Here is a 27179-nt window from a genome sequence, read left to right on the forward strand (position 1 = left end):
CCCCCCCCCCCCCCACCCCAAATTCCCATGACTATCTGAAATAGAGAATTTCAGAAGAATTAACCTCATTACATCAGTTTGTAAAATCTTGATCAAATTCTAGCAGCTTGTTTGAAAAGATCCTTAATGCAAAAAAATTGCTTTACGAGTTGGTCCATATTCGTGGTAGACAAATTACTAACTCCATTTTAATTGCAAATAAGGTAGTTGACCAGCTGAAATCAAGAGCTACGACAAAATCATCTCAAAACAAGCTGGCCTGAACACTCGCAGGGATGAAAAAGAAAACTTCAGAAATAGTTATCCAAACGCCTTTTTATGAAACTTCTATTCTAACAAAATTGAGTTCTGTTCTGGAAGCAGTTTCCGAACATCTGAGCTTCCAAGAGGTTGGGCTCTCCCTTCTAGTGTTAGCTCTCTAGGACGAAAAAATATTTGCCACCTCAACTGCACTACTAAGAACTAAATACTGATACCTAACCAAATTTCCTATGCTCACTCCTGCCTAGTGATACTTGTAAGCAAAAAACTTAGATGTCCTAAGCCGCAATCTAATTAGATGAAACATTACTAAGACACGCTCACCTGCTAGCTTTCCTTTTCTTCCTCTTAGCATAGGTGATGCATATAGGTGGCCTCAAGCTCCTTTTAAAATTCTTTGGTAGTTATTCTCCTTTTCTTGAACCAATTGGAGATCTCTTTGTAATCTAGATTTGCATGCAATGGGGTAGAATATCTCATCTTTCCTTGCTCCCTTCGGTTATTGCTTATGCCAAATGTTTCTTAGGCATAAACACGAGGATTCTTTTTTAAGAAAATGATGGACACGGGCAATCAAATGAGTTATGTGTACACTTCTTGGAAACCTATTTTTGGGTCTGATGCGTGATTTTAGATGGATAAGCTCTCCATACAAGCTCAAGATAATCTTGCTTTACAGGCCATTTTTCTTTCATCATCTCCGACTTCTGTTTGTTGCAGCATTTAGATTATGGAGAAGTGGAAACTGAAAGGCCAGGGGAGTTGATTGCATATTACAAAATTGCACGTAAGGTTATTTTTTCTTTGTTGTACGTGTGGTCCATTAACATTAAATGTTGTGTTAATTTAGTCTTTGTACTCTAAAAAGTTTTTAATAAGTTTATGAGCATTTAAGGTTGGTTCTTGTATTTTTAAAATTTTTTAATCTATTTTTTTTGTCTTTGGTCAAGATGGTTAACTTCATCTGTTTAGTGCTTATGTGCTACATTGACAATATCATTTTGACATTATTGAAATATTATATGTTGGGTTAATTTGTGGTAGGTTTATGTGAAATCCCACCTTGGTTGGAGAGGGGAACGAAGTATTCCTTACAAGGGTGTGGAAACCTCTTCCTAACAAACACCTTTTAAAACTGTGAGGCTGACGGCGATACTTAAGGGGCTAAAGCAGACAATATCTGCTAGCGATGGACTTGAGTTGTTATAAACAGTATCAGAGCCAGTCACCACACGGTTCGAGGCATTGGTCGGAGTAGGGCTAGACCCTCTCCAAAGTAGACACGTTTAAAAACCTTGAGGGGAAGTCTGAAAGAGAGCCTAAAGAAGACAATATTTGCTAGCAGTAGGTTTTGTTGGAGAGGGGAACGAAACATTCCTTATAAGGGTGTGGAAACCTCTCCCTAATAGATGCATTTTAAAACCGTGAGGTTGACGGCGACATGTAACGGGTCAAAACAAACAATATTTGCTAGCAATGGGCTTTTGAGCTGTTACAAATGGTGTCAGAGCCAGACACCGGGTGGTGTGCCAGCAAGGATGTTGGGCCTGCAAGGGGGATGAGTTGTTGAGATCCCACATCGGTTGGAGAGGGGAACGAAGTATTCCTTATAACGGTGTGGAAACCTCTCCCTAACAGATGCGTTTTAAAACTGTGAGGCTGACGGCGATACGTAACGGGCCTAAGCGGACAATATCGGTTAGCGGTGGGCTTGGATGGTTACAATTTAGCCATGGGTGGTTTGAGCTTAAGACTTGGAGTTAAGGACAAAGATTTATTTGGCATAAAATTTTGAAAGTTATTAGATTCTTTTTAGACTAAAGGGACCAAAAGAAACAATCTTGAAAGTTGAAGAATCTATTTGAAACTTTTAAAAAATGCAAAAGTTAATTAGCCACCACTCTCATGATTTGTCCAAACTTTCAATTTAATTACATACTCACGTAAGTAGCTACCAAACAAAAAATTTCATTACCATATTGAATGTATTGAACGGGAATGAATTGGTACTAAAATATTTACAGTCGAAATTTGTAGAGGCACAAACATTGAATGGACTAGCCCCCACATAAACACCACCGAACTAAATTTTGGCCTCTATGACTAGCTTCATTTTCATTTTCTTTTTCTTTATCATATAGAATGTAAGGAATCTCTAAACATATTCTCAAATAATAGATATGTTCCGAGGAAAATGGAAGTTTTCCATTTCCTTATATCTATAGTAATATTACAAAAGGCCACCAAGTTTGAAAGTTTTCTATGATCGTGTAAGGTGAGAACTTTTTGTACTTGTGCTTTGGAAGGTTAATTAGATTTACTTACTCGTTAGCCCCATTCCCATGCTTCATGATATCTTAAAGAAATACCAGTTCATAATCTCTTGAGTTGTGGAACATTTTAATATGGTTCACATGCGAACAATTGGTTGTCCCAGGTCATTACAAATGGGCGTTGGATCAATTATTCTATATCCATAAGTTCAGCCGAGTAATTATACTTGAAGGTGAGGTTGACTTTTACTACTTCCTTTTATCTCTATTTTGTTGCTTGTGGATAAATAATTTTATTTTTATACAGATGATATGGAAATTGCTCCGGATTTTTTCAGTTACTTTGAGGCTGCTGCAATGCTACTTGATAAGGATAAGTGTGTCCAATACATCATTCAACCTCATTTTCTGTTCTTTCTATTGACTATAACATCGCAAAATTTTTAACTCCTTTAAACACTGGCAGGACCATAATGGCCGTCTCTTCATGGAATGACAATGGACAAAAGCAGTTTGTGCATGATCCTTGTAAGTTAGTTGTAGATTCTTTCTCCATACGTTTGTGGATCTGATATGAAAATTCCTATCGTAAAATATTCTTCTCGAGAGCATTGCCAGAGTTTTAAGGATGGAATTATTTTCTCTCCCTTTTAGTGCACAATATCTATAATTCATACTGTAGATGGGTTCACTGGCCTCCCATCTCCCTCTCCCTCTCCCTCTGTCTATGTGCCACTGTTCATGTTTCCCATAGAATATTTCAAGAACTGTAATTCTATATTTAAATAACTATGGCTGTTGCATGAATGAAACCATACGTTATTTATTTTTATTCTTTTTATAAGAAACCGGCCCCCTGAAAGAGTTCTAAATTAATTAAGGAAATGACTCCAATTCAATGGAATAATCCTAATTAATAACTACAAAACAATGGAGAGACCGGCGCCCACAGCTAGGTATTAATTGAAAATTTCCCAAACCTCACTTGCAGGCATCTCCATGTCCCTAAAAATCCCACTATTCCTCTCTAGCCACAAACTACAAAATATAGCAAAGGCACATGCCTGCCATATGACTCTGCCTTTATCTTGAAAAGGGAGATTTATAGAGTCCTCAACCATAGCATCACTGCCTTTGTTCTAAACCCAGTTGATCCTGAACGAGGCCCAACAATGCTTCCAAATAGCCAAAGGGTGAACTAACATTTTCCCACAATATGATCCAAATCCTCTACCACTCCATGACAAAGAGATCTCCATTGTTAGCCAATCACAAAGGAGGAGTTGAATAACAACTTCCTTATCTGTCGAAGAACGACTAAAATCCAAAGAGACAAATGAAGATGACAGTTGAATCAATAGGAGGAATAAAAGTGGCCGCAAAATGCAACCTCTTGCCAGAAAGATGGTATAACTGAGGGAACAAAGAACAAAGACGGTCATCTCCTTCCACGACCTTTGACCCATCAGCCATTCCCAATGGACCAAGCCGTGAGAGGCAAAAAAGAAAATAATAATAAAATAATAATAATAATAATAATAATAATAAACCAACAAAAATGCATTTTGGGGACATTTTGAGTAGCCCCTAGCCTCATAGGTTGATGTACACTCGAAAAATCATGGACCATATCTTCTCACTAGAAGCTTTGCTACAAAGTGTTGGTTTCTACGTCTTGAGTTCATAATGCCTAAACTACCAACTCCAACGGTTTTGAGACCACCTCCCAATTAACCAGATGCAAACCACCTCCCTTGCCCTCCCCCTCCCATAAAAAATTCCTCATAACTCTCTATGCTCTTGCTCACTGCTACCAGTTTTCTAAATACAGAACCAAAGTATGTTGGGATTCCACCTAAGATCGACTGAATGAGAGTTAGTCATACCCATAGAAAATAAAGCCCCTTCCCAGCAAAACAGCCGCTTCTTAGCCTTTTCCAACACTTGATTCCAAAAGGACACGCTATGAATGGGATATTCCATTCTTTGGAATCAACAAGAAGCAAAAAAGAGAAGACGTCTAGGCCAAAACTGAACTGGATTCCACTTGGGAATAAATTTTATTTGCCAGAAATCTTTTGGAAAATTAAAACACTTCAGTAGCTTGAACTCTTATTGGTATTAAAGATAGATTACCAGTCAATTAAATAATGCAAGCTACTAAAGTTCACTCTCATCAAGATTTTCTATTATAACTTGGTTGCTTGACATTTATCAATTTGATTACATTTCAATCTTTAGTGAATTGCCTTATTTGTATCCACCTTCATATGCCCTGCAGATTTACTGTATCGCTCAGATTTCTTTCCAGGACTTGGTTGGATGTTAACCAAGTCTATTTGGGATGAACTATCACCGAAGTGGCCCAAGGCATATCCTTTACTTTTAGTTTAGTTATGAATCTGGTTCAAAATGATCTATGTAGTATGGTAAGCTTTCCCTAAAACTGTTTCTTTGACAAAATTAAACTTATTGGGATGACTGGTTGAGGTTGAAGGAGAATCACAAAGGTCGCCAATTTATTCGTCCAGAAGTGTGCAGAACATATAATTTTGGTGAGCATGTAAGTAACTTTTGACTTATTCACTTCCTTTGAGCCACGAGGAGAGGATAAATGTATTTTAATTTAACATTTACGTGTCATGACAACTTTCCTATACTTCTGCATTTTTCACGCGAGTCTTTCTGAATGCCTGGATCCTTTGCAGGGTTCCAGTATGGGTCAATTTTTCAAGCAATACCTTGAGCCAATCAAGTTGAACGACGTTCAAGTAAGCTCTGTATGGTCTTCTCGCTGTCATTCAGTCGAAATTGAAACTGGATTTAAAGTTTTTATCTTTTGCTTGCTATAGATCGACTGGATGTCTATGGATTTGAGCTACCTGATGGAGGTAATGTGCATGCTTATGTATTTGAAATGAATTTTAAAAAAAAAATAACTATCACTAATTGTTATTCCTTTTTGTAGGACAAATACGTGAAGCACTTTGCAGATGTTGTTAGAAAAGCAAAACCTGTTTATGGAAATGATGCAGTTATGAAGGCTTTTAATGTTGCGGGTGATGTTCGAATTGAGTACCGAGACCAATCAGACTTTGAAAACATTGCTCGGCAGTTTGGTATTTTTGAAGAGTGGAAGGTAATTGTCCGCCACCTTTCCATCTCTGCAATTTCTTTGTGGCCAAATGAAATGCTTCCTATTAGGAGTTTTGTAGGGAAATATCAGGCATGTTACTAGGATATTAGAAGAGCATATTCGAAGTTGGCTAGTGAAAAGTGATATAAATAGGGTGCATTAGGGTTTGGAAATGTGTAGAATTTTTTTAGAGTTTTGCTGGAAAAGTCCAAGCCTCTGGAAGTGGTTGGAATTGGATATTTTAATTTTCCTTTGATTGAATTATAAGTTTTGTCTCATAACTTTTGAACCTTTAATCTCCTAACTTTCTCTTTTGTATCTAATAGGTCTATTCTTAATTGACATTTATTTTTAAAATTTACGTAACTATAGATACAAAGTTGAAATGTTAGGACTCTATTACACAAAATGCAAACGTCCCTGCATAAAATTGGAAGTTTAGAAACTTATTTCACACTTCTAAAGTTAGAGGCCTATTAAACACAAAACCTAAGTCTACAAACCTAATAGACACAAGATCATCTTGGGGACTAAATTTGTAACTTAACCTTTTTCTTTACATCGTCATTTATTGTTCCTATCATAATGCAGGTTTATAACTTAATATGCTGGTGAACGCATTTGTTAATTAAAAGCTATCTCATGTTCTTCTTTCGTTTCCCAGGATGGTATTCCAAGGACCGCGTATAAAGGAGTGGTGGTTTTTAGGCACCAAACACAAAGGCGTATATTCCTGGTTGGCCCAGATTCTCTCGAGCGTTTGGGAATATAAAGCACGCATTGATATATGAGGTCAGTAATCTCCTATCTATAACCAGCCTAGTTTTCCACCGTGTAACCTCGTTCGAAGAAACCCCCGGGACGATGCAATTCCTTTTAGTTTCACTCTAATGCAATGCTACAATAGTTTCCTAAATTTAACAATCTGATAATGTACCAAGTTTGAATTCAGTTAGCAAATTGCATAGATTTAAGGTTAACGGTTTTTGTCTCCATAACTCGCCCGAGTATTAAAGCCGTGTTACCTCTCCACTCCACGCAGACACAGAGCACGGTCGACCTACTAATTATTCGATCTCGTGAACTTCTCTAACAGCCCATTCTCAACTTACTGCATAGGCAAAATTCTTCGCGTTCCACTGGTTGGTTTTTTTCTCGGGGACGATGGCAAACGTGCTGCTGGTCACAGGCAAGAAAAAAAAAATGTCCTTTTGGCTTAAATTTGTTAGCATTTTACTTTGATAAGGTGAAGTTGCTGTTGAAAATTTAGCATGTTAAGGTATAGTCAGCTTCATATCTAGATGTCAATTCAAATGTTTCTTTCAAGGTGTGGTGGGGTTTTGGCAAGTTCTCACTACTGCAAAATAAGAGAGATAGAACAGAACACAGATGCACATTCTTATGTTGTAGGTTCCAACTTAAATCTGAGCCTTCTTTGTTGGCATGCTGGTTTTGCTTGAATCTGAAAGGGATTGTAACTTGAAGATCATACAATTCTTTTTTGCTTTGCTTTGCTTTGTCCAACATTCATACTCTTACAACAGGTTTTTCTTTTGTGTAATTCTAACTTGGTTTATATCTCAAATGTTGGTTTGGGTAGGTTTTTTAGTTGTTTGCCTTGACTTTATTGAAATGTGGTTAAATTATAGAACGAATTTGTATTCTTTCGAACATTACAATATTATCTTTTTACGTTTACACCTTTGGTAAACGTTTTAAAACTACTATTAGCGGATAAATTGCTTTGAATGACAAATGAAAATTGAGACTTAGAATGTTGTGGAGGAGATCTAAAACGAAGAAAATGCAATCCAAAATTCTGTTTTAGGTCATTGCCACATCGTTTTAGGTTCTCATTTATGTTTGACATTCCAATTGCCACATCAGTCAAGAATAACATCGTAACTTTTTTTGTTAACAAATGATAAGATTAAAAGGGTCATTTTCTAATTTAGCCTAAAACAATGCATGACATTTGTAGTCAAATTTTCTTTTGAAATAGTTGATCTATTTATTAGGTACCTTATGTAGATTATTCGAAAACCGAGGTCTATATGAACAAGGATTGTTGAGGATTGTTTTAATTTAGTGGAAGATCATGGGTTTATAAGTGAATAATATCTTTATGAGGCCTTTTGGGGAAGCCCAAAATAAAACCACGAGAGCTTACACTAAAAGTGGACAATATCATACAATTGTGAAGAGTTGTCATTCCTAACATGGTCACTTGTAATTTGTAGTTTAAGTAAAGTTTTGGAAAAAGATTTAATAATTACATAATTAATAATTATATAATTAGTACAAGATATACCAATATTATTAAAATAAACATACCTTAATTGATACAAAATATGTATTATCGATTAAGAGACGTTTGATTAGAATTCTCTCACATACAATTAAATAAAATTTATCACAATTAAATAGTTTAAATATTTAAACTCAAACAACTTAAATAATTGAATAAATAAAAACAAAAGTAAACTTAAATAATTGAATTTCGAAACTCAAACAACTAAATACAAGGGAGTATAATTTTCCCAAAAAAATAAAAAAAAAAATAAAAAAAGAGCGCGAAGGATATCATATTCCGGTTTAGGTATAAAGTCTTATCCAGGAAAGGAGTACCACGCCCCAACACACAAACGGGTCAACTCTTTCAGTTCAAAAACCTAACCAGCGCTGTGTTCTACCAAAGCCTCTGACACAGTTCTGTTCCCGCCGAAAGCTTTCTCACAGGAGCTGCAATGGCGTCCCTTCCCTCACTGAATCAGAGCGAGAAGAAGAAGAAGAAGAAGAATGAGAAGAATCACAAGCTTTCCGACCTCAAAACCCTAGGACTCCAACTTCTCTCCTCTCGAGCTCACATCAACAACCTCCCTCTGCTTCTCACCTTCGTTTCTCCTTCTAAACCTCCTCAATATGTCCTCGAAGCCCTTCTCTCCCTCCAGTCCTTTTTCATCACGGTCCTCCCCTCCCTCCCTTCCTCCTCCAAGCCTGCTGCCGATGTTCAGGACGACGCCGAGTTGATTTACCGGACCTGGCTACGTTCCAAGTTTGATGAACTCGTTAAGTCGCTCATCGATGTTGCGGTCTCTTCTGAATGCGACGATACTCTCAAGGTGGCCTTTCGTTGCTTTGCAAATCGTTGTGTTGTTTGTTATCTGCTTTGTTTTGGGTTTGGTGATTTAGTTTAATTGTGCGTTTTCCTTATTCTGTTGTAATGCGTGTTTTAGGAAATTGTGTTGGATGCGATTATGGAGTTTGTTAAAGTTGGTAACAAGGGAAAATTCCACTCTGCTGTATATCACAGGTTTCTACAGAGTATTGTAAGTTACTTAGCTATCGTCCATTGCCAGTTTGTGCGTTGCTGATTGCACTATATCTGTGCATTTAACCTTTGTTCTTGCTTGTAGGCTCATTCTTCGACTCCAGTTAATACTCTGATAGCCTTGCTTGTCAAGAAGTACTTCAATCACCTCGATGTCCGGTATATTTTTCTTCTTCTTCTTCTTCTTCTTCACCCTTACCATCCCGGGTCTACATGTCAATATAAAGTTTACGTTTTCCAGTTTAAGGTTCAAAATATTTTCCTTCAGCTCCTTGAGCACTGACTGACTGGGATTCATTTTAAAGTTTATTTCTATCCTCTTTAGCTTTGTATATTGCATCATTTTCCCTAAATTATTGCTTTCTATTCCATAAAATAATGCATGCCTTAGGTTTTTTCCCCAATTTTTTTGTTGAATTTTTCACGTCTAAGATTCTAGGTTAAGAGAGGCATGCTTTAGAATGCCTAAGAGATCCGTTTTCACCTGCCACTCTCTTTTGCAGTTATTTTACATATATTAGCATCGAAAAACTCACGAGGACTTTTGAGGCTGAGTACATGTCTGGTATTTTTCCCACATATTACTTGACATTTTGTTATTTTTATTTTCTGATTGCTTCGTTCACTGAAACTACTTTCTTATTGTAGGTGATAGAAGTGTGAGGATTAATGCCGATGATGGTGATCATTCAAGAGAAGGGTAAATGTTTGATCTCTAATCATTATACTTCTGTTTATGCACGGGGTTTTCTTTTTTCTTTGAATCGAAGTACATTAAGATTATAGTTACTCCTATATATGATGAGGGAGGGAGTTGGTGTACTTTGTCTAAGGAAATGGGGAGAATCCTGACATTTGGGAGTGGGGGTTCGAACACCTGACATTTGGGACATGTTCCGCACATTAGTTTGTTAATTTAATAGAAGTGTAATTTCTTCAATTCTTTGTCGGTTATACGATATTTAGATTTCAAGGAATATTTTTTAATCACCTTGAACAACAATTTTGTGTTTTGCATCATCCCCATTGAAAACTAATTTAAGGCATTTGGGTTATGAAATCTTTTTAAAAATTGTTTCATCTCTTGTAACGCTTGTATTGAATACATGGAATTTACCTTTTTCCATGCAGAGTGGAGTTCATACACATTGTGCACTCTATCATATCCTCCATTCCCCCTTTAGAAAACTCAAATCAATCTGACTACACTATGTGGGTTGAATCAGGTAATTTCCATAGATTTCATTTATGTTTGGTTGTTGATACTGTCCATTTTAAATCAGCGTGTAAAAGTTAGTTGTTCACACAGTTTCCTTTTGTAATACAGTTAGCTACATAATTTCCTATCCTTCTAACTGCATGCATAGATCTTGATTTCTCAACATGTCGAGTTTAACGTCTCTAACCTTCTCAAAGGGTATTTTGATAATCTTGTTTGGTTACTTTTTTACAACAAGTGCTGGAATTTTGTGGAGGCATAATGGAACTTTTCTAGTTTCATATTGACTTGTAATTTAGTTTGGGCATATAAATGGCATTATGAGCTCCAATTTAAAATGAGGAATTCCCAAAATGGCCATGGCAGGCCAAACTTTCAATCTTGTACTTGGGCCCATTTGAGTAATTGAATTTTTAGGTTATTTCTTCTCATCTTTTAAAACAAATTTACACCTGGAATCACTCATTTTTATGTTTAAACCCTCGTGGTGCATTCCAAAAATAACTGTTGTTAAGGGGCCTTCCAGCCAAATGGCCAAAAAAGATTATTTATTGAATTGCAAAATAGTGAGTGATAATCAAGGTTGACTAGGAAACTTCCCTGTAATATCTAGTAAAAAGACTTTTTTATCCAGCTGAAGAAGTTTTAGCATTTATAGTCTAAACACTCTTTTATCCAGCAGGAGAAGTTTTAGTATTTTTAATCAAACACTCCTTTATCCGGCTAGATAAGTTGAGAATTGCAATTATCTTTGGCGTTTACTGTCAGCACTCCTTTTATGGACCAGAGTTTTTGCTAAAGTCATTATTTTTCCAATTAAAGGTGACAACAAAGTGCTCTCTGACAATCAAGAAGCAAAGCAGCTTAAGATGAGGAAAAATGATGAAGAGGTCCTTACAACTAGTTCATTCTTTGTCTGTTTTTTCTTTCTCTCTATTCGGCCTTGGATTGGCTACATTAAATTCTATCATTATTCCTCCTTTTAAGAACATTATTGACAACATCCTTCAGGTCTTAACGGCATCAAAGATTGTAAGAAAAATGAAACCAAAATTTACGAAAGCATGGATTTCGTTTCTTAGGTTACCGCTTCCAATTGATGTGTACAAGGAGGTAACCACTCATCTTTATTTTTGGCTTTGTATAAAAAGCTTTCATTATTAGAAAATTGGTCTGCATATCATGCTTTTGACCCCTGTTATAGATGACTCGACTTCTTGAAAAGTCAACATTGTTTCTGGAAACAATTTTACATCTCATTTTACCTTTGAGCCAGATGGAAAATTTATATCATACAATTTTCAGCTGTTCGGAAATACTGATAAAAGATTTCTCGCAACAATTTCAAACAATTTGTATTCTAATATATAAATGTTTGGACTGTAAATCTTTTACGTTGTTTTGGTTGAGTATTTTTGATAATATATTATACTTAAAACATAAGTTGTGTCAATGGGCTCAAGAACATCGTAGTGCATGAAATAATATAAGAATTCATTTTTGTATAACGTGTTTTCATAAAACAACTCTAAGAAATTAATTTTCAGAAAACCACCTCAACGGTAACTATTTTCTAGCTTTATTGTCTGAGATTAGGCCTAAAAAGAAAATCCTGCCGATCTTTTGCGAACTTATTATGATTGATCCCATCTAATTTAGGTAAGAAATTGTATAGTTACTTTTCTCACTTCCTTTATTATCCTAGTTTCTCTCTGTGTTTCTGCACAGATACTTCTTGTACCATTGTACGTATACTGCATCGTTCATCTATACCATATTATTGTTTTTTTCTTCTACTACTTGTTCTTAATAAATACATGGTCTGTTTGTTTCAAAAATCTTTTACGGCCGTCTGTGTAGCAACCTTCCCTTCCCATTGTCTTCACATGTTAATTCTTTTTTGGCCTTTTTGGGATTTGTTTTCATCTAATATTATTTTGCTCTTCCATTTGCTACGCAGGTTCTTGTAATTCTTGATCAGGAAGTCATTCCTTATCTTTCTAATCCAATCATATTATGGTTAGTGATAGTGTGGCTTGTATGTTCTCCCTTACAATTAAAGTTTGTATTTCTCATTTAACACATCTGTTACCTAACAAAATGCAGCGACTTCTTAACAAAATCCTATGATATGGGTGGCGTTGTCAGTGTTATGGCTCTTAGCAGCCTCTTCCTCCTTATGACAAAATATGGTTTAGAGTATCCAAACTTCTATGAAAAACTATATGCTCTTTTGGTTCCTTCAATATTCATGGCAAAACATCGGGCCAAGTTTTTTCAGGTAAAGTTGAGTGGTTTGTCAATTATTTTTACATTATCTTTTTCAGAATTTTTTTTTTCAGGAGTATGGATAGTGATTTCAAGTATCTCTTGGAATTTTAAATACTCTTCTAACTACGAAGTTTTATTATCTCCTAATTTATATTTGGCTCACTTAGTTTGAGTTAATTCTAATAGATAGTACAATGTAAAGGGAGGGCCTTTGGCATTTTTTTTTTTTTTGGGGGAANTTGGTCCGTGTGTACTAAAGAAAAATGGTAGGAGATTGAGGAAATGATTAATTATTGAAGCTACTCCAATTTATTTATTTTGTTCATAGAATGACACATATGTCCGAGGGGTTCGTAGTCATCAATGATGGAAACCAAGTTGTAATATGACTATTGACTTTTCTATATATATGGTTCATTTTAGGTGATTTCCTAACATGTGATTCCTTTCTTGACAGCTTCTTGATTCCTGCTTGAAGTCACCACTTCTTCCAGCATACTTGGCTGCCGCTTTTGCTAAGAAATTGAGTAGGCTATCACTTGTTATTCCTCCATCAGGATCCCTTATCATTATAGCTCTTATTCACAATCTCTTACGAAGACATCCCTCAATCAACTGTTTGGTTCACCGGGTAATTAATTTATTTTCTTCTTCTGATTAGGTAGAGTAGGTAGGTAGTGAAATCTTATGACCTCTTGAAAAGTCGTTAGGTGGATTTGGATCTCTATTTGAGAACTGTCCTTGACTTATGGATATTGGTTATGATTGAAGTGAGCACAGTTTTTAATCTTATTGTTATAGATAGATACTACAACCTGCGTCAACTTTTCTTGTTTTATACTGGATGTAATTTACGTTATATTATGTGGGCAGGAAAATGTTAGCGAGAGTAAGAATGACGATTCAACAAGTAAAGAGGTTGCTAAAGGCACGGATGCTTCAGAAGTTGAAGCTGATACACCCAACATGAAACCAGGCATTGACCGTTTTAACTACGAGGAAACTGATCCCATAAAATCTAGTGCCTTGAGTAAGTGTAATCTTTAACAAAGTCTAAATTCACTTAATTTGAGGTTCCAAACATTAACCATTCTTGGTGATTTTGTTATGATTAATGAATTACAGTTTACCTTTCTAGAATCATTTTATTTTTACTTAGGAGAAAAGTTTCTAGTCTTGGTGCATACTTTGTAGATTAGTGGTATTTCTACTCCAAAGGATTATATTCTTATCATTGTGTGTTTGAAAATTTATTCCATGCCTTCCAAGTCGATTGTTTCTTTGTTGGATGGAAGGTGGCAGAAACTGTTAGTATCACATCACATGTCAAAGTTTCTTTCTTGACTATTCAATGGGTTACACAGGATCTTTTAATTCATATAAAGTCTTGTCAAATTTAATAACCGAAAATACTGTTAACTACGTGTCACGTGATGATTTTTTCACAAGAGTCCATGTGTGCTCAATTTTTGGATTGTCCCTTATTGAGTTAATCCATGACATCTGGATTGTCCCTTATTGAGTTAATCCATGACATCGATGCTACTGGTGGACACTTTCTTTTTATTTTTTGGTGGCTTAATTTTTGTCTTGTTAACAATAATTATTGGTACAGGGAGTTCACTCTGGGAAATTGATTGTCTTCGACACCATTATTGCCCTCCCGTTTCAAGGTATGCAGTTTAATATTGATCCAGAAACTTCCATTTGTTTTGGATTGCATACTGAAAACTAGCCCTTATGTATGTTCTTGTAGGTTAGTTTTGTCGCTTGAGAATGATCTGACCGTGAGGTCGAAAACAACTGAAATTGATGTTAAGGATTTCGTTGCTGGTTCATACGTGACAATACTCGGGCAAGAGGTAAGTCTAGCCCTTTTTTTTTCTGGTTTATTAATTTTTCTTTAATTAGTTAGCTATTATATATTTTCTTATAAGGTGATAAATTGCCCCTTTTGAAATTATAATGGTTAGATTATTGAATTTTACTCCATGGAAAGAGTGGAAGTTTTCTCATTTGTTCGGGATGAATCTCCCAGCTATTTACAACTTTTGATGTCGTCTCTAAAATCCATCGGCTGCATAGAATAAAGTAGGATAGAAAGAACAAAATAGGATAGAATGAAATTCGAATATTATTTTGGTTGTGAATGTTATCTTTGGTTGCAGTTGAAAAAGAAAATGAAGCGAGTCCCTCTGGCATTCTACCAAGCAATCCCCACCTCGTTATTCTCAGAGTTCGATTTCCCTGGCTGGAGTTTCAATCACGAACACAGTGAGAAGAATATCGAAGGCAGCGATCATCTTCCTGCAAAAAGACAGCGCGTAGAGAGCTCATAACCCAACCCAGGTTTCTTCACCTCTTTCAACTCGAGAACATTAGGACACTGTTTCCTTCCGCAAGAGAACTGCGTTCGGGAAAGAACCGAAAAATGTTAGAAAAACAAATCGCTTATACGAATTGCCAGGTCCTGGATTACCCATCTTTGTCATGGAAGATTTGAGTCTTTGAAGCAGTTTATCACCCAGAGTGGCAGGTCAATTTTGCAGCCTTTCCATGTACAAAAGGGAGAGGTCATATTTCCTTCATTAGTCCATTTTTCGTACCAGTTTTGCTGTATTTATTCATTCATAGGAATCCATTGGCGTTTCTGATACAACTTTTGAAGTTCTCTAATATTGTATTTTATTTATGTTCGTGGGAATTGGATGCAATTCTTAACGTTTTGCCAGTAGTACTCATTTTTGTAGTTTCTAATGCTCTTTTATATTTCCAACTATATGGATTTGAAAACTGTATTATATTGAAGTTTAATGAACTTAACTTCAGTGGTTAGCTCATGAACTGGGTTAGATTTAGTTTATACTTCTAGTAAACCCTTTAACCCATACTTGTTAGTTTAAGTTTGTTAATTTGAAGGTAATTTTTATTGTAACTAAAAATAGTAATAATAATTTTTATTCAATAAAATGAGATTTGTAACTCAACTTTGCAATTTAATTTATCTTCACTCCAATTTGTAACAATTTAGTTCTCAACATTAAAATTACATATCAATTTCAAACTAAATCGTTACAAATAAATATTCAGAGATTAAATTATTACTTTCACAAATATATAAAGTATAAAAATTACTCACATACTACTCGAAAGTCTCATTTCTTTCGATAGAGGGGTCAACTAGATGGTCGATGGTCGATGCTAGACCAAAATTTTGAACTCACCCGATTCTACGATCTCAATCAATCAAATCAATTGGAGCGCACCAGCACCTATCATTATAAAGGGTGAGGACGCTATTGACCACTAACTACTCGTTCGACGGCCGCTCGAGCTACGCGTTTCAAGTAAGTTAAGTATAAGGAGTACCATGAAAGTTATAGTTTAAAGACTTGTTTGGAGTGAAAGCTCCAAATTCTCTTACATAATTGGTGATCTAAAAAGGAAAAGGTGTGGAAATGGTGGACATTGAGAATATGTACAGACTTTGAATTGGATTCCAATATTGCCGGCCATGGAAGAGAAAAGAGGTATTCTTTTCCACATTCCCATTCCTATTCTCATTTCTATTATACTCCACACACCCACTTCCCTTTTCCATCGTTGTTCTTAGAATTCACGTGTCCTTTTTCCCTATGAACTTCAAAGAGAAACGACAGAAAATGGGAATGTATTTTCCAGTTCCTTCCATCCCTTTCAGAAGAAAGGTCCGAAAATGGGATTGTTTCTCTCAGAATATTCCTACGACCTGTTTGAAAAGACACCCATGTTCTGTTTTTTTTTTTTTTGTGTTCTTGTCGTTCTTGTTCTTTTCCCCTCGTGTAAGAAACAAAGAGAAAATCAATTGTCTTTGAATCCTAGGTTTTGCAGGTCACCATTGCTTCAGTGGAGCTGACAAATCCTGTTGGGACCTTCGGGATTGGATATGGCAGAATGAAGAGATTTCCTACTTGGGTTATTCATCTGCAAGGACTTAGTGGATTCTCAACTTACCAAATTATGTTTTGGTTAACTGATCATCACACCATTATAACACCATTTAAGGTCTCGATTTCTATCCAAAGTTTTAAAGTGATTTAGATTGTGGGATCACACATCGATCGGGGAGGAGAATGAAACATTCTTTATAAAGGTGTGGAAACCTCTCCCTAGCATATGCGTTTTAAAAACCTTGAGGGGAAATCCGAAAGGTAAAGTTCAAAGAGGACAGTATCTCCTAGCGGTAGGCTTAGGCCATTATAAATGGTATCAGAGCCCGACACCGGGCGATATGCCAGCGAAGAGGTTGAACCCTGAAGGGGGGTGGACATGAGGTGGTGTGCTAGCAAGGATGCTAGGCCCTGAAGGGGGTGGATTGGGGGGTCCCACGTCGATAGGAGAAGGGAACAAGTGCTACCGAGGATGCTAGGCCCCGAATGGGGGTGAATTGTGAGATCCCACATCGGTTGAGGATGAGAACGTTATAAGGGTTTGGAAACTTCTCCCTAGCAGACACGTTTTAAAAACCTTGATGAAAAGTCTAAAAGAAAAAATCTAAAGAGGACAACCAACGATAAAGTACAGTATGATATATTATATTGGAAAGCGCCATCACAAAGCTTGGTGGCCACTGGCCTTCACCTTTAAGCTTCTTGCTTTCAACTACTTTTTAGCCTTTTTAGCATTTGTTCATATGCTTCTTGTTTTCTATAATTTTTTATTTAAACTTATACGGTGAAGACCCAACACTTTGTATTATATCCACAATTGTACTTTTAACTCCTGCTTGTTTTTGTCGCTCGACGTGTACCAGTTTCGATCGACGATCCTCTTTATTTAGTAGTGGTCGACTAAGGCCTCGGCATGCAGGGGCCACCTCACTTGCTTTCTTTATTGCATAAGGGCATAAACGACTGCCTTTGAGCGATGACCAATCTCTTACTTAAAGAAAAACCGTCGCTAAAAGTTTAGCTTTTGGATATAACAAGAATTTCAATAGCTACCTTGTGCGTAGAGTTTGAAGCCTTTTTGTAGACATCTCAAGCCCTTATGAACACATTTATTGCTCAATATATGCTTCTTGTTCTTAAAAGAACAAAGCTTATGCTTCTTGATATCAAAAGCACAAAGCATTGGCTTCTCTGTTTTTTGGCTAATAGCATTCTTGGCTACTACTTCTTGTATTTGCTTTATTGTGGGATCTTCATTACTCCTCCAACTTCAATCTCCTTTAACTTAACAGCTAAGTTTGAACTTCTTTTTATTTGTGTTTTTCTGAATTTGAAAACAAGGTATTTTGTCCTCTTGTTGCCGGAGAGCTTGATGTTTGGTTTTTTCTGACATTCTAGTACCATTTGTGTTGGTCCCTTTCCTTGTGGTTTTCTTTTTGGATTTTGTTGCTGCTTACTGTTCTAGCATGCTGTTCTTTATTGATTTGTTACGTTTGAACGAGTCGTCGTCGTCGTCGTCGCCCCAAGAACGATTTTGTTGTGATATTCTATCAAACAAAGCTCATTTTTCAGCTTAATCTCTATGAATATGGTTTGGTTGCTTTCATTACTTCTTTGTATTCTAGGAATTTCCGAAGGGGCCTCAAGAACTGAAGTAGTGAAAGTTGGAGCTATATTTTCACTTCGTTCTGTTAATGGAAAAGTGTCAAAGATTGCCATTGAGGCTGCTGAGAAAGATGTGAACTCTGATCCAAGTGTTCTTGGTGGAAGAAAGCTATCTATATCCATACATGATGCAAATTACAGTGGATTTCTTGGTATCACAGGAGGTACGCCTCGGCCCACGAAGGCCGATTCTTCTCTTTTGTCGGTGGACTCGACTATTTTGATCTTTGTACTTTCAGCTTCGGTCTATTTTAGCGTTAGTCCTAGTCGTTGTGAAGTGTTCGTTTTCGTCCCTAGCCCCTTTGTTTTCTCTCTTGTCTCTTCATAGAATTTGTAACAGCCCAAGCCACCACTAGCAGATATTGTCCTCTTTAGGCTTCCTCTCAAGGTTTTTAAAATGAGTATTCTAAGGAGAGGTTTCCACGCCCTTATAAAGAATGCTTCGTTCTCCTCCCCAACCAATGTGGGATCTCACGATCCACCCCTCTTCAGGGCCCAACGTTCTCGCTGACACTTGTTCCCTTCTCCAATCAATGTGGGACTCCCCAATCTACCCCCTTTCGGGGTCTAGCGTCCTTACTGACACACCGCCTCGTGTCCACTCACCTTTTGGGGCTTAGCCTCCAAGTTAGCACATCACCCGGTGTCTGGCTTTGATACCATTTGTAACAGCTCAAGCCCACCACTAGCAAATATTGTCCTCGTTAGGCTTTTCCTTCCGGGCTTTCCCTTAAGGTTTTAAAACGCGTCTGCTAGGGGGAGATTCTCACACTCTTATAAAAAATATTTCGTTCTCCTCCCCAACCAATGTGAGATCTCACAATCCACCCCTCTTTAGGGCCCAACGTCATCGCTGACACTCGTTCCTTTCTCCAATTGATGTGAAACCCCCAAACCACCCCCTTTCAGGACCTAGCGTCCTTGTTGGCACATCCCAGTGTCTAGCTCTAATACCATTTGTAACAGCCCAAGCCCACTGCTAGCAGATATTGTCCTCTTTGTACTTTTCCTTCCGAGCTTTAACCCCTCAAGGTTTTAAAACATGTCTACTAGGGGAAGGTTTTCACACCCTTATAAAGACGGTTTCGTTCTCCTCCCGAATCAATGTGGGACCTCACAGAATTTATAGTCCATTTTGAAAAGTACAAGTACCAAAATAAGGTGCTAGAAGTTTGTATCTTGCCTATATGAATATCTGAATCAGAAGCTAATATTGAAACTTTTGTGATGACAGCAATAAAGTACATGGTATCTGACACGGTTGCTATCCTTGGTCCACAAGATGCTACTATGGGACATATACTCTCACATCTTTCAAATGAACTCCATGTCCCATTACTATCATTTACAGCATTGGATCCAACACTTTCAACTTTGCAATATCCATACTTCATTCAAACAGCTCCAAATGATCAATTCCAGATGACAGCAATAGCAGATATGATTAGTTATTACAGTTGGCACGACGTCGTCGTGCTTTTCACCGACGATGATCAATGTCGAAACAGTATGATCGCATTAGGCGACAAAATCGAAGAAAAAGGCTTGAAAATACCCTCTAAAGTAGCACTTCCCCCTTACCCAACAGCCACAAGAACTCAAGTTCACAACGCGCTCGTAAAGATTAAAATGATGGAATCTCGAGTTATCGTATTATATACGTTCTCGAAAACAGGTTTCTTGGTTTTCGAAATGGCTAAAAGCCTTGGAATGATGGAGGCTGGATATGTTTGGATAACCTCTAGTTGGCTATCAACAGTTATAGATTCTACTTCACCTCTTCCCTTGAAAATGGCTAACTCCATACAAGGCGTTCTTACGCTTCGGCTACATACACCCGAGTCGAAAAGGAAGCAATCGTTTATATCTCGTTGGAACGAGCTGAGTAATGGCTCGATTGGGTTGAATACTTATGGCCTATATGCATATGATACTGTTTGGATGATTGCAAGAGGATTGAAAGAGTTATTTGATCAAAATGGTACCATTTCTTTCTCCAAATATACACATGCTGGTAGTCTTAGTGGAGAGAGCTTGGATTTTAGTTCACTAGGAGTGTTTAATGAGGGAAATGAGCTGCTTAACAATCTATTGAATATCAGTATGATTGGCCTGACAGGGCCTATTCAGTTTCAAGATAGATACCCTTTACATCCCTCATATGATATCTTGAATGTTGTGAAATCTGGTATGAAGAGGATTGGATATTGGTCGAACCATTCGGGGCTATCTGTCGTGGCGCCCGAAACGCTGTATGGAAAAGCAGTCAATCGTACCGAACAGTTAGGCACCACGGTGTGGCCTGGGGGATTGACAACAAAGCCTCGTGGTTGGGTTCTTCCACTCGATGGAAGACGGTTAAGAATTGGCGTTCCACGCCGAGTTAGTTATCAGGAGTTTGTGACGCCCGGAAGTGGTAACGAAACGATTAAAGGATACTGCATTGACGTGTTCGTTGCTGCGGTCGAGTTGCTTCCATATGCTGTTAATTATGAGTTTGTTTTGTTTGGAGATGGCAAGGAGAATCCTAGCTACTTTGAGCTTGTTAATAATGTTGCATTGAAAGTAAGTATGTTTTTAAGATGCATTTTGGCTTCTTGTTTTGTAATGACTAAATGTGGGAGATTGGTTTTGTAGGAATTTGATGCTGCTGTTGGTGATATTGCAATTGTGACGAGTCGTACCAAGATTGTCGATTTTACGCAACCTTATATCGAGTCGGGGCTAATAGTGTTGGCCCCTGTGAAGAATTTGAACTCGAGTCCCTTGGCGTTCCTTCGACCGTTCACACCAATGTTGTGGATTGTCTCGGCAGCCTTTTTCCTTCTCATTGGATTAGTCGTGTGGATTTTGGAACGTCGAGATAACGACGAATTCCAAGGACATCCTAGGAAGCAATTCGTCACGATCCTCTGGTGAGCTCTCGATCTAAACAAAGAATGAGTATTATATAGATCTATGGTTGTTTTGTGATCTATGAGATGTTCATGCATATATTGTTCTCTTTGAACTTTCACCGAAGGTTTTTAAAAGGCGTCTGTTAGGGAGAGGTTTCCACATCCTTATAAAGAATGTTTTGTTCGTTCTCCTCCCCAACCGATGTGGGATCCCAAAATCCACCTCCCTTCAGGGCCCAGCGTTCTCGTTGGCACTTCGTTCCCTTCTCCAATCGATGTAGGACCCCTCCCCCTTTGAGGCCCAGTGTCCTTACTGGCACACTGCCTCGTGTCCACCTCCTTCGGAGCTTAGCCTCCTCACTGACACATCACCTAGTGTCTGACTCTGATATCATTTGTAACGGTCCAAGCCCACCGCTGGTAGATATTGTCCTCTTTGGGCTTTCCCTTTCGGACTTACCCTTGAGTTTTCAAAACGCGTTTGTTAGGAAGAGGTTTTCACACCCTTATAAAGGGTGTTTCGTTCTCCTCTCCAACCGATGTGGGATCTCACAATCTACCCCCCTTTGAGGCCTCCTTGCTGGCACACTGCCTCGTGTCCATCCCTTTCGTGGCTTAGTCTCCTCGCTGGCACATTGCCTAGTATCTGGCTTTGATACCATTTGTAACGGCTCAAGCCCACCGCTAGCAAATAGTGTCATCTTTGGGCTTTCCCTTTCAGGCTTCCCCTTAAGGTTTTTAAAACGAGTCCGCTAGGGAAAGGTTTCCACACCCTTATAAAGAATGTTTCGTTCTCCTCCCCAACTGATGTGGGATCTCACACGTTAACTCTATGATTGACATCAACTTAAACCCTTCATTTTTTAGAACCCGAAAACTATGGTTTTATGCATTCACCATTATTGTGTCATATGAACACTCCAAGAGCAACGGGCATTCTTATGAAAGTTTCTTCTTGTTCGTATGTTTGTTTGATTAGCTACAAAGATAAACCGATCCAATACCATAAACGAGATGGATTTGAGAAAAAACGAAAGGAAACTCGGTTCTTTTTTAGCTAAAAATCGCTCGAGCGTGTCGAAATTTCATCTCTCCATATCGATTTAGACAAGGCAATGTATTGCTTGTTCTTCAATCTTGGTATCCATCCTCATCTCAGTGTTTCTTATATTGTCATGCAGGTTTGGCTTCTCTACTATGTTTTTTGCACAAAGTAAGTCTTTCATTTCGAGATTTGAACAACGGTTTGAAACCAAACTTCTCCTCCGTCTTTGATATTCTCATTTTCAGGAGAAAACGTCATGAGCACGCCCGGTCGTTTCGTGCTTGTCATATGGCTTTTTGTGGTTCTAATTATAAACTCGAGCTACACCGCTAGTCTAACGTCGATATTCACGGTACAGCTAGCAACCTCACCTATCACAGGAATTGATTCATTGATATCTACCAATGTCCGTATAGGATTCCAAGTTGGTTCGTTTGCTGAAAGTTATTTAAGTGAGGAACTTAACGTCCACAAGTCAAGGCTCATTGCTCTTGGATCCCCAAAAGAGTATGCTGCTGCTCTCAAGAACGGCACGGTGGGCGCTATCGTTGACGAGCAGCCATACATCGATGTTTTTCTCGCCGAGTACTGCGATTATTCGACAAAAGGCCAACAGTTCACCAAAAGTGGATGGGGATTTGTAAGTATATCTCAGACATAACTCTCAAGTTTTCATCTCCTTGCGTTTACAAATACTGTTTTACTAAAGTTTTCTTAGTTATAAATCATTTAGTGTAACATCTCAAGCCCACCGCTAGCAGATATTATTCTCTTTGAGCTTTTTCTTTCGAGCTTTCCCTCAAAGTTTTTAAAACGCGTCGGGTAGGGAGCGGTTTCTATACCCTCATAAAGAATGCACAATCCACCTCCATCCGAGACATCGGTTGGAGAGGAGAACCAAAACATTTTTTATAAAGGTGTGGAAACCTCTCCCTAGGAGACACGTTTTAAAAATCTTGAGAGGAACCTCGAAAGGAAAAGCCCAAAGAGGGCAATATTTGCTAGCAGTGGGTTTGGCCGTTACAAATAGCATTAGAACTAGACACTGAGCGATGTGCCAGTGATGAGACTGAACTCTGAAGGGGGGTGGACACCAAGCGGTGTGCCAGCGAGGACACTGAGTCTCGAAGGGGGTGGATTGAGGGACCCCACATTGATTGTATAAGAGAACAAATGCCATCGAGGACGCTGGGTCTCGAAGGGGGTGGATTGTGACTTCTCCCTAACAAACGCGTTTTAAAAACCTCAAGAGAAACCCGAAAAGAAAAGTCCAAAAAAGACAATATTTGCTAAAAGCCGTTACATTTAGGTTATTTGGGATAAGGAAACGGATATGATGAATACATACTCGGCTCGGAGAGAAGCCACTTGAACAAGACAAGATGTTTTTTTTTCAGCATTAAAGTGGTCATTTTTCAGCTAAGAAAACATGTTTTTTTTCCGACAAGAATGGAACTTATGGAAGTAAAACCAAAACAAGGTGGTTGTTTAGAGTAAATAACACACCCGAAAACAAATGAGTTCAAGTTACGGTAGCCAGTGATTCAATATCCGACGAATTACCTTGCAACCAAATGTTGTAGCTCGGGTGGTTTTCACGACGAAAACAACCAAATGTTGTAGTTCAGGTAGTCGTCTCGATAAGAATAGTTCAGATGTGCGTAAACTGGTCTAGATACTGATCAATATAAAATTGTAAGTGTTAATAATAATGACCCGAGTCATAGTTTCTCGTAACAAAATGTGTATTTGGACTAATTTCGAGTTTTGAATTCTCACCGGTTATTAACTTTATTTAATTTTGCGTCTAATAAGATCCCCATATTTAAAAATGGTCTAATAAATTCTTATTATATATAAATTTAAAAATGACTTTATATTTTGCATTTTTGTTAGGCATTTCCGCGAGACTCTCCATTGGCAGGAGACTTGTCGACGGCCATACTCACTCTATCTGAGAATGGCGGTCTTCAAAAGATTCACGATCAGTGGTTCTCAAGAAAGTCTTGCAGTTCTGGAGATTCCAATCTCGATCAAGAACAACTTCACTTGCAGAGTTTCATTGGACTCTTCTCCATTTGTGCCGGCGTATGTTTCTTCGCACTTTTCCTGCATTTCTTCTTGACGATGTGCCAATTCAACCGCCATTTGAAGCAAGATCCAGAAGCTTCGAGCAATCGCGTTTCCAACCCTACGCGTCTGCGCAAATTCTTATCGTTTGCAGACGCAAAGAGAGGAGGCTTATCGAAGAGAAAGATCGAAGATACACTCTCGAGTGAACGCGGAGAGAATTAGGGCTTTGGAAATTCAGATCGCGCCATCGTATGTAAGAGTCGAGATGCATCTTTTTTTTTTTTTTTCATTTATTGGAATTAGCAAATTTTATGCATAAATAATGCTATTTTATATTAATGATCAAATCGTGCCTGCATCGATCAAATTCACTATCGAAAGAAATTTCTCCACTTAATGGCTCGTTCTTATTTTCGCATGCATTTTCTTGTTAGTATATCTATGAATTGTACACAATTTCTGGTCTCATCATCTATATCAGCTTGTTAAGGAATAAAAATGGAAGAACTAGAGTCCGAGCTAGTTGGATTAAAAATGGAAGAACTAGAGTCCGAGCTAGTTGGATTGGCGAGTAGGTTCCCAAAATCATGTTAAGAACAGCTATGATTTTCTCAATCTTGAAGATTTTCTTGAAAATCGCACTTAATTTTGATGCAGTTTATCAAGCTGTTCATGAACAAAACTAACTTTTTATACCAAATTTAAAGATGACTAAATTTAAGATTTATGGAGTGTATATCTTTATTAAAACTTCAAAAGAAAAATTTGGCCCATTTTCATATGGTAAGCCCAATTCTCCTGTAAAGCCCATCTATTGTCGTCTGCTCTATAACTCTCTGAAGCAGGTTTAGGGTTTCTGTAATCGAACTCTGCTCCTTCGGCCGCCCGAGCGAACCAGAACGCTTGCTCTCTTCGGAAGCCCTAATCATGGCGGAGCAGGTTTCTATTGAATTGGCGACATTCATTTCCTTTTTCATTTCAGTGACTTTAACATCTCTGTACTCTTTATCTTTTTTCCGCAGACCGAGAAGGCGTTTTTGAAGCAACCCAAGGTTTTTCTCTGGTAAACGAATTGAATTTTTTGTTTATTGTTCAGTTTTTGAATGACATGCGTTTGTGTTCTTATTTTTTGAATTGTTGTTCTGTTTTGCTTTTATATCCCGATTTGATTATGTTTTTATGATTTGTGTTGTTCTAATTATTAATCTCTTTCGTTTTTTCAAAATAGCTCTAAAAAGGGCGGGAAGGGGAAGAGACCTGGAAAGGGCGGGAACCGTTTCTGGAAGAGTATTGGATTAGGATTCAAGACGCCAAGGGAAGCCGTTGAAGGTTCTGTTTTTCACAACTCTGTTCACCTTGTGTTTGTTGGCTTGCTAATATGAATGTTTTTAGTCTTTTTGTCTTTCGACTTTGCTCGAGTATCATACACTGGAAGCCAGACTCATTGTTTGCTCTGAACCTTCCCGTTGTACTTTTATCCACAATAAAAAACCTTGTACTTCGATCATTTTTAACCTTGTATAGAGCTTCATTGATTGTATTCTCTATTGAATTGCCATTTTTTCGAATGCTGAGAGGATACAACTCTGATGAAAAAAAATATTGAAAAAACGTAATGAGCTGAAGGGATAGTTGTGTTGAGGATTTTATTATCTTTTGTTTAGAATAGGTGTATGTTTCTGCCTTTATACAACAGTATCTACTAGATGGATGGTTGAGGGAGTCCAAAATATCAAGGAATTTTGTTGAGTGATTGTTGCCAATCTTAGTATGATTAAGAAAAATTGCAACAGCATTGCGTTTATCGAGAGATTCAAGATTGAATATTAGAATGTTAATGCTATATCCCCATTCTAGGCTTGGCATCCTCACTTACCCCATGTACTGTGTATTCATTCTTATTAAGGCTCAATATTTAGGTGTATCTTTCTATCATGTTCTGTGAATTGTTGCTGCAATTAAGAATGCTCCCCTGAAGAGTAACTTCTTTGCAGTATTGCATCCCCATTTAGCCTATGTTTTGTATGCATTCTTATATCTAAGTATTTAAGACCCAATATTTAGGCGTATCTTGCTATTATTTTCTTTTGAATTGTTGCTGAATATGAGAATGCTATTTACTTACTCTGATTATTCCAATTCTGCTGCATTCATTCAGGAACATATATTGATAAGAAATGCCCCTTTACCGGAACTGTCTCTATCAGGGGACGTATTTTAGCTGGAACTTGTCATAGTGCTAAAATGGTCAGGACCATTATTGTCAGGAGGAACTATCTACATTATGTTAAGAAGTATCAGAGGTGCTTTCCTGAACTCCACCATACCCACACGCCACTGCCACTGCCACTGGCATCTGATTTTTCTCTTCATTGTTTTGACATATTGTGTTTCTTCTTTCTCCTTCAGGTATGAGAAAAGGCACTCCAACATTCCTGCCCACATATCTCCTTGCTTTCGTGTGAAGGAGGGAGATCACGTTATTATCGGCCAATGCAGGTACATTAAGATATGAAGAATTCTTTCCATTGATTGCTGTTATTATATCTTTTATTCTGTTTTTTTTTTCCAAGAATTGTTTCACATTTACGGGGCTTGAATGAATTTCAGGCCATTGTCGAAGACAGTTAGGTTCAATGTGTTGAAGGTCATTCCTGCTGGATCCTCAAGTAGTGGGAAGAAGGCTTTTACGGGGATTTAAATAACGTAGGCTTCCTCTTTTGATACAAAAACAGCAACTGTTTAGAGTTGTATGCCATATTTAATTCAACAGAGTTTTGAAGACTTATAATCTGAATTTTGATTCGAGTATGGACTGTTTTATTGTGTTCTATTTGTTTTGATTTCTGGTAAATTTAGGTGGGTAATCTCAAGGATTAATGTTAGATTGTTCATGTTTCAATTGAAAACGCCCCTTGATTGATGAATTATTATTGATTAAAAGAGTTAAGCGGCTTCTTAGTTCATTGAAAAGGCTCTGTGAGGGTCGGTCTTGATTTGGATAGTGGATCTAGCTTTTTGTACATTAACTTATCCTCTTTAGCTTCCATTAGAGACCATTTTGCAATGTCAGGGCCCC

At 37.7% G+C, this 27179-nt stretch overlaps 4 protein-coding genes across 9 annotated transcripts in view; all 4 read left to right on the plus strand.

Moving 5' to 3' along the window:
• Positions 1 to 7278, plus strand: part of LOC111811703 (alpha-1,3-mannosyl-glycoprotein 2-beta-N-acetylglucosaminyltransferase) — an 11198-nt gene extending 3920 nt beyond the window's left edge. For 2 of the 4 annotated variants that reach the window (XM_023698707.1, XM_023698710.1), the window contains 11 exons: positions 982 to 1048; positions 2699 to 2767; positions 2842 to 2911; positions 3001 to 3062; positions 4816 to 4906; positions 5004 to 5097; positions 5243 to 5305; positions 5387 to 5425; positions 5503 to 5673; positions 6335 to 6462; positions 6713 to 7278. In XM_023698707.1, coding sequence (XP_023554475.1) covers positions 982 to 1048; positions 2699 to 2767; positions 2842 to 2911; positions 3001 to 3062; positions 4816 to 4906; positions 5004 to 5097; positions 5243 to 5305; positions 5387 to 5425; positions 5503 to 5673; positions 6335 to 6442 — 834 coding nt within the window. In that variant the 3' untranslated portion in view covers positions 6443 to 6462; positions 6713 to 7278. The remainder of the gene's footprint in view (positions 1 to 981; positions 1049 to 2698; positions 2768 to 2841; positions 2912 to 3000; positions 3063 to 4815; positions 4907 to 5003; positions 5098 to 5242; positions 5306 to 5386; positions 5426 to 5502; positions 5674 to 6334; positions 6463 to 6712) is intronic. The other 2 variants (XM_023698708.1, XM_023698709.1) reach the window with 2 other exon arrangements.
• A 1038-nt stretch (positions 7279 to 8316) lies between these two features.
• LOC111811672 (nucleolar complex protein 4 homolog B) lies at positions 8317 to 15331 on the plus strand. Its single transcript, XM_023698666.1, has 15 exons — positions 8317 to 8792; positions 8907 to 8999; positions 9087 to 9160; positions 9505 to 9566; positions 9650 to 9701; positions 10133 to 10227; positions 11043 to 11110; positions 11232 to 11333; positions 12181 to 12239; positions 12327 to 12501; positions 12949 to 13122; positions 13365 to 13521; positions 14107 to 14164; positions 14248 to 14353; positions 14660 to 15331. The coding sequence occupies exons 1-15, from the start codon at positions 8418 to 8420 to the stop codon at positions 14828 to 14830; spliced, it is 1821 nt and encodes a 606-aa protein (XP_023554434.1). The 5' UTR covers positions 8317 to 8417; the 3' UTR covers positions 14831 to 15331.
• Positions 15332 to 15926: 595 nt separating this feature from the next.
• LOC111811645 (glutamate receptor 3.2-like) lies at positions 15927 to 25030 on the plus strand. Of its 3 annotated transcripts, none has more exons than XM_023698606.1 (7): positions 15927 to 16021; positions 18046 to 18249; positions 19320 to 20650; positions 20723 to 21000; positions 22164 to 22195; positions 22273 to 22667; positions 23924 to 24474. In XM_023698606.1, the coding sequence occupies exons 1-7, from the start codon at positions 16006 to 16008 to the stop codon at positions 24320 to 24322; spliced, it is 2655 nt and encodes an 884-aa protein (XP_023554374.1). In that variant the 5' UTR covers positions 15927 to 16005; the 3' UTR covers positions 24323 to 24474. The 3 variants fall into 3 exon arrangements, with proteins under 3 accessions (XP_023554374.1, XP_023554373.1, XP_023554372.1); XM_023698605.1 differs by lacking the exon at positions 15927 to 16021 and adding an exon at positions 24946 to 25030 and having other exon boundaries at positions 17050 to 18249; positions 23924 to 24353; XM_023698604.1 differs by lacking the exon at positions 15927 to 16021 and having other exon boundaries at positions 17050 to 18249.
• LOC111811821 (40S ribosomal protein S11-like) lies at positions 24929 to 27030 on the plus strand. Its single transcript, XM_023698861.1, has 6 exons — positions 24929 to 25039; positions 25123 to 25163; positions 25329 to 25429; positions 26259 to 26403; positions 26510 to 26599; positions 26711 to 27030. The coding sequence occupies exons 1-6, from the start codon at positions 25028 to 25030 to the stop codon at positions 26799 to 26801; spliced, it is 480 nt and encodes a 159-aa protein (XP_023554629.1). The 5' UTR covers positions 24929 to 25027; the 3' UTR covers positions 26802 to 27030.
• The last annotated feature ends 149 nt before the right edge of the window (positions 27031 to 27179 follow it).

This window comes from Cucurbita pepo, chromosome LG15 (genome assembly GCF_002806865.2).
Source record: "Cucurbita pepo subsp. pepo cultivar mu-cu-16 chromosome LG15, ASM280686v2, whole genome shotgun sequence".
NCBI lineage: Eukaryota > Viridiplantae > Streptophyta > Magnoliopsida > Cucurbitales > Cucurbitaceae > Cucurbita > Cucurbita pepo.

What these genes read in the sequence shown, in the direction of transcription:
- LOC111811672 (XM_023698666.1), top strand. Translation starts at nt 8,418, where the DNA reads ATGGCGTCCCTTCCCTCACTGAATCAGAGCGAGAAGAAGAAGAAGAAG. An exon ending in TGAGGCTGAGTACATGTCTG is followed by an intron (nt 9,567 to 9,649) that starts GTATTTTTCCCA and finishes TTCTTATTGTAG; the next exon opens with GTGATAGAAGTGTGAGGATT. An exon ending in TCTAATCCAATCATATTATG is followed by an intron (nt 12,240 to 12,326) that starts GTTAGTGATAGT and finishes AACAAAATGCAG; the next exon opens with CGACTTCTTAACAAAATCCT.
- LOC111811645 (XM_023698605.1), top strand. Translation starts at nt 18,003, where the DNA reads ATGAATATGGTTTGGTTGCTTTCATTACTTCTTTGTATTCTAGGAATT. An exon ending in TTAATAATGTTGCATTGAAA is followed by an intron (nt 20,651 to 20,722) that starts GTAAGTATGTTT and finishes TTGGTTTTGTAG; the next exon opens with GAATTTGATGCTGCTGTTGG. An exon ending in CCAAAAGTGGATGGGGATTT is followed by an intron (nt 22,668 to 23,923) that starts GTAAGTATATCT and finishes CATTTTTGTTAG; the next exon opens with GCATTTCCGCGAGACTCTCC.
- LOC111811821 (XM_023698861.1), top strand. An exon ending in TATGTTAAGAAGTATCAGAG is followed by an intron (nt 26,404 to 26,509) that starts GTGCTTTCCTGA and finishes TTTCTCCTTCAG; the next exon opens with GTATGAGAAAAGGCACTCCA. An exon ending in GTTATTATCGGCCAATGCAG is followed by an intron (nt 26,600 to 26,710) that starts GTACATTAAGAT and finishes AATGAATTTCAG; the next exon opens with GCCATTGTCGAAGACAGTTA.